This window comes from Helicoverpa zea, chromosome 28, assembly GCF_022581195.2.
Source record: "Helicoverpa zea isolate HzStark_Cry1AcR chromosome 28, ilHelZeax1.1, whole genome shotgun sequence".
NCBI classification, from domain to species: Eukaryota; Metazoa; Arthropoda; class Insecta; order Lepidoptera; family Noctuidae; genus Helicoverpa; species Helicoverpa zea.
Window position 1 is genome coordinate 2669080 of NC_061479.1, and position 11182 is coordinate 2680261.

Consider the following 11182-nt stretch of genomic DNA (forward strand, 5'->3'; position numbering starts at 1 on the left):
TCCTACAGTAGGAATAACCGTGTCTTCTGTCGGTCTGAACGAATAGCAATATATTAATATTAAAACGTTGTTTGTGAAGATGGTTACAGTTTTTTGGTTTACGTTGTTTCCTTTGATATTTGGCGGTAATTGTGTTAAGTATCAAGGTGGTAAGTAAGATATTATTTGGTTTATGCTATAGTGTTTAAATTGATATACACAATATTTATTTATTCCTTTATTTCAGGCAACTAGGGCCCATAAAAATACAAATACACATATAACGTACATTACAATACTTATAAACTAATACATAAAAATTCTCCATATCAATATATACAATACTTACTATATCTATAAAACCTTAAACATACTATAAATATATAACATACTAGCCTTTTTCCCGCGGTTTCACCCGCGTCCCGTGGGAACTACTGCCCGCACCGGGATAAAATATAGCCTATAGATCGGATAGGCAGTCGCTTCTTGTAAAGCACTGGTACTCAGCTGAATCCGGTTAGACTGGAAGCCGACCCCAACATGATTGGGAAAAAGGCTCGGAGGATGATGATGATGTTACTCGCAGGTAATATAGCTTTCTAATGGTGAAAGAATATTTAAAATCGGTCCAGTAGTTTTTGAGTTTATCCATTACAACCAAACAAACAAAGTTTTCGTCTTTATAATATTAGTATAGATATTGACTGCCTCGTTGGTCTAGTGGTCGCAAGCGCGGCTGCTGTGCTCGAGGTCTCGGGTTCGATTCCCGGGTCGGGCCGAAATCGCTTTGTGGGTTTTCTTAAACTTTCACAAAGCAGCCCACTGGCTGATCTCCTTAAATGAGAACAGCCGCCGTGGCCGAAATCGGCCGTGGACGCCATTATTATAGATATTCTTAAAACTAATGCACACTATGTGTGGGCTGACAACACCCTTCGGCAAAAAATCTTCCTTGACGACCTTTTCAAGCGCTTGTGTCGGCACTCGCACTCCAAACGAGTTAAAATTGGTCGTGTGACGCGGCTCCAACCTCTCGACCCTCAAGGTCCAGACAATTTATATGCATGTACATTTACACACCCCCAGTGGGGCCAACCGGGGCCAATGCCTGTCGGGGCTGCGGCATTGTTCGCGCGAGGGTTCCGCCTGTTGTCGGTTTTTGACGAACACAAAGGGTAACAGTGATCGTTGTACGTCCACACTTGACGCCGCGAACAACACGCGACAAGCCGAAAACGGCTCCGCTTGTACTTCGCTCGCGCTCGGTTCGTCTAGCGTCAAAGACTGTAACCCCCAGTACACATTGGCCTGTGTTGGGCCAAGCGTTGCAATGCACAAATGTAGGCCACGATCAAATGGTGTTTACACATTGGCGCATGGCTCATTGTTGCCTGGCAAACCACTTGCGATAGACGTCGAAGTAATTAAGGCCGCGGCTATTTATTTGTACACTACTATATATATTTATACTATACTACACTACTATATTTACTACTATGTTTATTTTTACACGCAACACAAAAGTGTACTATTCTCAGCGGTCGGTGACGAACTAAACATTGGCCAAATGTGTAAACACCACACGCCAAGCTGGGCCAAGATTCCTTTGATGTGTGCCCAAAAAACCGACAATTCGCCGAATGCGCGCCAACCTTGACAAATGTCCGCCAACCTGCACCAATACCCCGTGTACACATTGGTGATGGCGTGTATTGGCCGCACTTGGGCCAACGTGTACTGGGGCCTTATAAAACCACTTGACTGCGCATACAGTGCCCCGAGACGCTCACCAAACATTAGAGATTTAGCTCTTATAAGGCTACGATCCTAGTAAAAAGATTTAGTTGTGACCAAGTCTATGACCTGCGTACACGCTAAATTATTGTGGATTTTATTAAGTAAAAATGTTTAAAGATGCCCACATGCGCGGTGAAATGGTGCGAGAAACAATCCAGGACATCAACATCAACATCTAGTTACAAAAATGATGGCATTACTTTTCATCGGTAAATATCAATACCAAAATTTGGCTTTGATTTAATTATATTTCGAAAATACCACAGGGGTCTATTTAAATTGGTGGTTGGTGAACCGCGCTCACGCTCGTTGATGTCTTTTGGGAAAGTCCCTTTCTTTCATTAAGAAATTCTAATATGTCCATCTCTTTCTTGCCCTTTGTATTCCTATCGAAGAAATTTGGGCTGTTACCTTTAAGGATGAAGTGGATATCGATAATAGTACATTTACATTAATAAAAAAATATGTTTTATTTTGGCCAATGAGTTAATTAACTGTTCATAGCGACGTTACAGACGGCTGTTCCTGGTGCCTCCACAAGTTACTTTTAATGTAATCGAAAAAAATGTATTTTCATTTTAGATTTCCGAAGATTCCAGAAATAAAAGAGAAGTGGATAGATACTATCAATAGGAAAAATTGGTTTCCAACAAAGTACAGCGTTGTTTGCTCAAGGCACTTCACCCCCGACTGTTTAAAATATTTAAAACAATTCCGACGTTTATTGAGTTCAGCGATTCCAAAAATGAATAGAAAATGAATACATTTTATGAATCAATAATTTTCTTGTACATAGTTATTTTTTGTAATAGACTGATTTTTATTAAATATTCTTATAAGATTTTGATTGAGTATTTATTATTACAATGAAATACATTTTATCGATATTTTTTAATTGAAAGAGAGCCATCCCTTGCCGGGCGTACTCGTGCAACTCGACCTTGAACTGACCAATAGTAGCCGCGGATTATGCCGCGTCCCCGGCCCGCGGTGGTGAGTCGTGTTCTTAGAAGAAATTGGCGAGTGCGCTCTCTAGTGGTTATTTACTTTATGTCTAGCGTAGACCCGCCTATAGAAGCATCGTCCGCCATTTCACAGCCGAGTTCCACAGACAACATATAAACGCGCGAAGCGCGGCAAGTTTAAATTAAATTAGGTGATTAAAGTATACTTCAATTTGTTTCAGCCGAAACTGGTTATGTGATACATAACATCCCATTTATTTTTAAATATCACAATAATGATAAGCTAAATATATTTTTAACACTGACAAACATGAATCAAAATATGAGCGTGGGTGTATATTTTAGTTATCATACGTCAGGTAAGCAACTTTTTTCATTGAATAATATTTATCCCTCGCTCGATTTTTAAGTATTATGTAATAGTATAATCTAATACTAATTATAACAAACTTAAGTGTTTGTTTATACAGTGTTGTTAGTCTCGCTAGTAAGTAGTAAAAATCGATTTTGTTCACTGCCTTTAAGCAGCAAAACATACATGTTTGAGTTACTGAAATGGCATAAGAGCACGCGCATACTATTAACTTTTAGTCGGCTGATTAAAGTTGTAAGATAGGTAAGATTTTTTCAGAAAATCATGAATTCAATCAAAGTTTTTACACGGCCGTACCGAACAAATATGTGATCGTTGTTACGTTTGTATTTCTAACCATCTTCATATTGATTTCAAAGCTCAAGTCAACTATCAGCCGACTAAAACTTTGTAGTGTGCGCGCGCTCTTAGCAATAACAAAGTACCTGCCTACAGCAGTAAATTGAGTGAATTTGCAGGTGGAAAACTAAATGAGCGCGTGATTGAAGGTCAAGAAACTTCAACTGCAGTCATTTTTCTAATTGATCTCTATTTATTACATAAACCTTATGTTAAGGTACACCTAAGTTTATATACAGAAATTGGATATGTTAATAAAACAATCGCTAATGGAACACTTGCAGGCGACAATGGACAAGGTAACAAGCTCGGCTGTAGAGCAGACACATACTTTCATTATCATCATCTTCAGCATTTTTCCGCCTCACTGCTGGACACAGGCCTCTCCCACGGAGAAGGATTGAGCAACGAACGAGGCTCTGGCGACCGAGGTGGGGGTATAACCTCCAACAGAAACAAGTGGGATGTTAAATGCCTTGCTGGGAGATGGGCAGCAGTATCTCCGAAGCTAGAACTATCCAAAACTGCGCTCACCAACACCCATGCAATACCCCCCAACTAAGGGGAGGCCTTTGTCCATCAGTCTCTCGGCTATACAAATGGCTAACAATGAACAAATGTTTTTGTCTTTTAAAACGACTTCTCAAAAAGGAGAAAGTTCTCAATCGGGAGTTTATATTTCTTTTTGTTTTTCAGATACAGATACGTCTATTTGTGTGAATCCAAATATGTGTAAAATTACTGTGGATGCGGCAGAAGTTGCAAAAGGTAAAAATAGAAGTATAATGCTACTTTCTTTTTTTATTTTCAAGCATTTAGAGCCATTTTCACCGACATCTTCGACAGTATTTATAACAATTACATACTTTGACAATAATTTAACGGGAAAAGTCGTAAACATTTTTTTAAGAACTTGACTGAAAAAAAGCATTGACTTATGGTTGTGTGTTCCTACGTTTTAGAGATTAATGCAGCGAAGGAATACACAACAAGTACCACTATACCAAGAACCACGAAACGAGTTACGAAGTCCACAATTATAAGACAGAGTAGTACAGATTTTGGTAACGTTGTGGACACCACTACAACGGAGTACTCGAGAGACAAAATCAGAGATAACACGAGGGACAATGGGAGAGACGACGGGAACCACCCGAGAGACACTGCGACGGACAAAAGGAGAGACAACGCGAACAACCCAAGAGACACTGCGAGGGACAATGGGAGAGACAACGCGAACAACCCGAGCTTCACCACAAGAGGCAACTTCAGAGACCAACCAAGCGACCCAAGAGACACTGTTAGGGACAATAGGAGAGACAACGCGAATAACCCAAGAGACACTGCGAGGGACAATGGGAGAGACAACGCTAACAACCCAAGCTTCACCACGAGAGGCAATTTCGGGAACCACCCAAGAGAAAATGCCAGAGATAACGAGAGGGACAGTGACAGATACAAAGCAAGAATCATTGCGATTGAAAACGCCACAGAAAACGTGACAAATAGCCTAGGAGTCACCGTGAGAGACAACGAGAGTGACAACACGGCAGACAAAGCAAGTAAGTAAATCGCATGTAATCTAAACAGTCGGCCGATAAAGTTGGCCAGTTGCTTGGCAAACATTTGCTTAAAGAAGATCTTGATTCCAATCAAAAATTTCAGTCGGTCTGATACGAGCTAAATACAGATTTATGAGCCCGAACAATCTGTCGGTACGGTACCAATAGTTTGCAGTGTGTCAGTACTCTATACCCTATTCGCCGAGCCGTGAGCCAAAAGGTAAACAAAGAACAACACTTTTTCAAGATGGCGGGTATAACCCGACCGATGACAAAAAGTCACATTTGTATGTATAATGTTCGCAGTATCTGTGGTCTACAATTTAGTAGAGTCCCATGTTTGACAATCAAGTCTTTAAGGTTCTTTTAAATGTAAACGATTTACTAAATATTTAATTAAAATTAAGATTTATCACATTTGATTTCAAATAAGTCTGAAAGGATTACATAAGTTCAACAGACATCGTTCTACAAAGAACCCTTTTTATGGTTTGTTTTCCTTTTGGCTCATGGCTCCGCGAATAGGGTATAACAATCATCAGCTGCAAAACCCTTTCTCACTATTATCCAGTCTAGTTGAATTTTTCTGAACTCTTTGGATCTAAAGAATAACCTATCTTGATGAACTTTTTATGGAACACCATATTTTGGTAGATTTTGTACTACACACGCATGCGCCTTAACCACTATGTTGACGGTGGCCAAGACTGAATGTCTGACTACTAGTCGGGTTGACGGAAAATCGGAGTCTTCCCAAGAGGTTGCCCCTTGGTACCCGATTTACTGGGTTGAGGAGGTCAGATAGGCAGTCGCTTCATGCAAAGCTTAAGTACTCAGCTGCATCCAATTACACTAGAAGCCGACCCCAACATAGTTGAGAAAAGGCCAGGCAGATGATGATTTGACCGGCGGCGGCGTATAATTTTTTGTTTGTGTTGTAGATGCAACAGTTGTTCCTGACAATAGCCGGATGCCACAGAGTTCTGAAACCCCTGTTTTAATTTACATCATACCTGTGGTAGTAGCATGTCTCCTTATACCAATCATTGTAATAAGCATGAAAAGATATCGGCTTCGGAATTCAAGACAACAAGCGGTTGATATAGCTACCTATGTAAGTATGTTAAGAGATTTTTTCAATTCGCATACATTTTTCTTGGTGGGTCAGGATCGATAGGAAGGGCTGTGGGATTGTTCGAGAGAGTTACCATGGTCCTGGTACCTAAAGGGCTTCAGAAGGAGCATGGTGGGTTTTAGTCAGTAAAGGTCTGACACTCCCTGACAACGCACCTACAGCGGGAGAGGTCATTTGAAGACTTCCCACTAAAAAAAAGGATCAATATGAATTTGGATTCATAATAAATCAACACAACGTAATGAACGTTGAATAATTTCAAAATTATATTTAGATTTATATTGATATTAAGATTTATATTGATATATTGATATTGATAATAAGGCTGGGCGGAAAAATAATAAGCTTACAATAACAACTATATTTTGACGAGCAATGAAATTTAATTAAAATTATACATATTATGATACTTTACCTCTAGTTAAGTACCTAAGTAAGTTAAGTAGGTAAGTCTGGCACCAGTCTAACCAAGGGGTATTGGGTTGCCCGGGTAACTGGGTCGAGGAGGTCAGATAGGGCAGTCGCTACTTGTAAAGCACTGGTACTCAGCTACATCCGATTAGACTGGAAGCCGACCCCAACATAGATGGGGAAAAGGCTCGGAGGATGATGGACCTCTAGGTACCTACTCAGAATGGAGTACCTAGATTTTAATACGAGTATTACTTGTCTTGTTTTCCAGTCTACGAAGAATCAAGTGTTGTATGCAGAGCTAGATCTTGCGACGGCTAACAAAGAAGTCGAGAGAAACAACGAAGACTCACCGTATGTAGAAATTATTGGAGTTTTATTGCCAAAAAATAAATAAGTAGTATTTCGAATAAAAAAGGCTGGCTGCATTGCCATTCAGTGTAGCAATGCAGCCAGCCTTTTTGGCACGATCCCCGCTGACAGCGATGCGGATGAGTTTTTTGATACATAGTTTTTATTTTTGTAAATATGTGGACTAGGTAGGATATGTGGGTAGGTTTTTTACTAGAATAATTCTTCAATTTTAATTCGTCTTTAATTTTAATTGTAAAAATAATTAAACGTTATGTAAATAAAGCAAATAAAGTATTTCAAATAAAAGTTGTTATAATTATCAGCCTTTTTTATTTGCCAATGTAGGTACAGCCAATACCCTGGTCGCTCTTGCAACTACTAGACCAAAATCAAGAATAATATACACTAACTTAGGATGCTTGATCAATCAACTTCACGCATGCCTCGAGAAGTGAATAAAGAAAGACAATTCCACTTATCATGGAGGAGACCTTTGTCCAGCAGTGGATTTTTTGTGACGACAACGATTTTAAATGAAATCATGACGAATTTTGGTTTTAATTATGAGGAAAATATAAGTACCTGCATGGTTACATGCACATTTGCACTATCGAGAGGAATAATTACCAAAGTTGCCACCGAAATAATGCGTAGCATCATGTCTAGCCATTTCCCAATTATCTTAGTAGTAATAAGTGGTAAATGATAGGGTTAAATCGTTCCAAGCGTCTTCGAGTAATCGGTGAACATTAAATAAAAAAGGAAATTTCGGATTCGGACCAATTGAGGCTCTCCTTCTTTTTGGGAAGTTGGTTAAAAATAGCCATCTTTTTTTTTGATGGAAAGTTATCATCAAATGACCGCTTCCGCTGTGGGTTAGCAGCGGTGAGGGAGTGTCAGACTCTTACTGACTAAAACCCATGATGTTCCTTCTTAAGCCCCTTATGTTCTAGGGCCGCGGTAACTCTTTCGAACAATCCCGCAGCCCTAGTCACTTGATCTTGGGTTTTGTGATTCGGCACGTGTAAATATCATATCTGGCTGTCAGAAGAACGCTCATTCTGATCATTAACATATTACAAAAACCAGCCAAGTTCGAGTCACGCGCAAGAAGGGTTCCGTACCATTATTGATAAAACGGGATTTTTCGTTTGACCAATAGATGGCACTATATATCCGGAATAAAAGAGAAACCGCGGCCCTGGTACATAAAAGGCCTACGACGGGATACGACGGTTTTTAGTCAGTAAGAGTCTGACACTCCCTCACCGCTGCTAACCCACAACGGGAGGGGTCATTTGATGATTATTGACGTCGTTAAAAAAAAAGGGTGGGCGTTTTGGGGGCAGTGTTTTGTAAATTTCTGACTCGTGCTGTTTTGCAGCCTAATTTGAATAAATGACTTTTGATTTTGACTCCTCCCGCCGTGGGTTAGCAAAGGGAGTGTCAGTCTCTTACTGACTAAAATCCATCATGTTCCTTCTTAAGCCCCTTATGTTCTAGGGCCGCGGTAACTCTTTCGAACAATCCCGCGGTCCTAGTCACTTGATCTTGGGTTTTGTGATTCGGCACGTGTAAATATCATATCTGGCTGTCAAAAGAACGCTCATTCTGATGAAGCACATTACAAAAACTAGCTAAGTGCGAGTCGCGTGCAAGAAGGGTTCCGTAAAACGGGACTATTGTTTTCGCTCCTCTGTCCGTCCGTCCGTCCGTCCATCTGTCACCAGGCTGTATCTCATGAACCGTGATAGTTAAGAGTTGAAATTTTCAGAGATTATTTCTATTGCCGCTATAACAACAAATACAGAAAACTAGAATAAAATAAATATTTGGGGGCTCCCATAGAACAAACGAGATTTTTTTGCTCTGGTATGCCTTCGTGCGCGAGTCCGACTCGCACTTGGCCGGTTTTTCGTTTTTATAATTTTTAACATTATGTGTAAAGCAGAGATATAGTTAGGCGTATCGAATGTTTTGATCAGTTGACAGCTCTTAGTTTTCAAGGGAGAATTTCAGTTGTTTGTAATGACTGACTTTTATATTATGTTCTAATTATCGCACATTTTTATTCTATTTACTTTGTTTGAAAAATTAATTTTTTTTACTTATTTTTCTTTTTTCTTTGTGTTAATCGACATATAGGAGAGTTGCCTACATTGTACCCGTTAACAAACTTCATAAGCTATCACAAAAACTACTTAATTTTAAAGGAATATATTACTATAAATAAAAAGGTTGTTCTATTAGCAATAATTTTTTATTGAAAGAAAATTAGGAATTTAGAAAATAAGTATGAAAATTAAAGTTTAAAAAAAAGTCTCAAAAAGTACAATTTAGGAAACCGGTTTCCTTAATTGTACCATAGGTTTCCTAAATTGTACTTCATATTCTAAATGAGATTAAAGTGATTCTTATTAACTAAAAGTACAAACATGCTTATGAAAAATATTATTCAAATACATTTGCATATTAATTATGTAGTTAATAAAATAAAATATGGAAAAGTATTTGGAATGAAATTTTTATTTTTCGGTTTATTTTTCAAGCAATCTAAGGCCTTTTTAAGTCATCTTGTGACTTTTTATAACACTTTTTATCTTCTCCAGACATCTGAAACCATTTCAATCTAGTACATGTAAATACTCCATACACGTAAATTTTACCGGTACATTTTATTGGTAGGTGCTAGGTGTGGTAAAACTTGGTACAAATTAGGCAACCCTAATTTTTATTTTTATGTGAGCCGGCATTATAACCTCGAAATGTTAAACATAAAACAATAGTCTCAGAAAAGGTGACTAATATGTCTACTTTCCAAAAACATACATAACAGTTGCAGTGTTCTTACCGTTGCTACCCATAAAATAATACTAGAAGGCCGCAAAAGATATTTTTGTTAACTACAATTTACTCTGTTGGGTTATCGAATCCAAAATGGCAGCGTTTGCGTCATTTTGGTAGTATTGCTTTTTAGTGTTACTAATTTAAAACTAAACATAACAGTTTTTAGTAGATTTTGAGATGGTACAATTTACGAGCCGGTCCAATTTATGCAACTCGACCCTATATCAATCAGTATATCAACGCATTTTATTTAACGAGATTTTAAAACTTGAAACCCCATATAACAGAGTACATATAAGAATATATACCAGAGTACATAGGCGGGGTACATAAGAGGAAAACATAAAAGGTATACATAAGAGTTCATAAGAGGAGTTCTTAGGCCTCGGCTTCGAATTTTGCGGGCAGCGGGGCGGCAGCGGCGGCAGCGCGGGCGGTCACCGTTTGACTGGAGTGCACCGCTCGTTGCCCGCTCTCGCGCCGCTGTATTCGAGGGCCGGTCCATTTGATTATACGCGTAAGATCCTGCCGCTCCCGCGCCGCCACCGCTGCCGCCCCGCTGCCCGCAAAATTCGAGGCCGAGGCCTTAAGGGACATCAGGGGAGTTCGCAGCTCACGCCATTTGTCGGCCGCACGCGTCTGTCGCAGGCCTCGGCAGCGGTGCCATACATTTTCATTGTTTGACTACTGTGGCGAGCGATCGACGACTGTCGTAGGCCGCGCGCGGCTGCGACAGTCGCGATGCACGGAATTCTACCTTCATATGGTATATGCACTAAGTCTCGCATATTTTTATTATTTTTACTTTACAGTATATAAGAGAGTTCATAAGAAGTCATTAGAGGAGTACATAAGACTAGTACATAAGGGGAGTACATAAGAGAGTGCATAAGAGGAGTATATAAGAGAGGACATAAGAGAGCACTTACGGGGACTACATAAGAGAGTATATACGAGGAGTACATAAGGGGAGTATACAACCCAAACAGACGGAAAGACAATACTGGACCCGTTTTTCCCTTTATTTACGGAACTCTAAAAACCCAGCCTTTATCGTTGCCTAGACGTTTTTGATTAGAATTCTCCAAAAACACATTTTTATCATAATGATTTGATATTATTTTGTTTACATAACCTTTGCACCTAGTTTCGTACACTTTTTGTTTAGATAACCTTAAAAAAACAGATAATATTAGGAATTAAAAAAAAAATAAAGCGCGGTCAAAAACATACCTAATTAGATGCCCCGTACACTGCAAACTTTTAGTCGGCCGATAGTTTGATTGGGCTCATAAATTAGTATAGTTATCGGCACGAATCTTGAGCTCTGACCTTCACCTGCGCAGAAGTAATTTATTTGGTCCCTTTGGTGGTATGAAGCGAGGCGCGGGGGCGGGCTAAAGCGGTGACTGGCCCGCAG

At 39.5% G+C, this 11182-nt stretch overlaps 1 protein-coding gene across 1 annotated transcript; it reads left to right on the forward strand.

Annotated features, from left to right (window-relative positions):
• On the forward strand, positions 1 to 6993 carry LOC124643815. Its single transcript, XM_047182915.1, has 7 exons — positions 1 to 149; positions 2963 to 3100; positions 3573 to 3752; positions 4156 to 4221; positions 4416 to 5015; positions 5957 to 6129; positions 6833 to 6993. Exons 1-7 carry the CDS (start codon positions 80 to 82, stop codon positions 6956 to 6958), a joined length of 1353 nt encoding a protein of 450 aa, XP_047038871.1. The 5' UTR covers positions 1 to 79; the 3' UTR covers positions 6959 to 6993.
• The last annotated feature ends 4189 nt before the right edge of the window (positions 6994 to 11182 follow it).

Excerpts from the sequence above, each read along its gene's own strand:
- LOC124643815 (XM_047182915.1), top strand. The coding sequence starts at position 80 with ATGGTTACAGTTTTTTGGTTTACGTTGTTTCCTTTGATATTTGGCGGT. Across the intron at positions 3,101-3,572 it reads TTTTAGTTATCATACGTCAG|GTGGAAAACTAAATGAGCGC; the intron begins GTAAGCAACTTT and ends GTGAATTTGCAG. Across the intron at positions 6,130-6,832 it reads CGGTTGATATAGCTACCTAT|TCTACGAAGAATCAAGTGTT; the intron begins GTAAGTATGTTA and ends CTTGTTTTCCAG.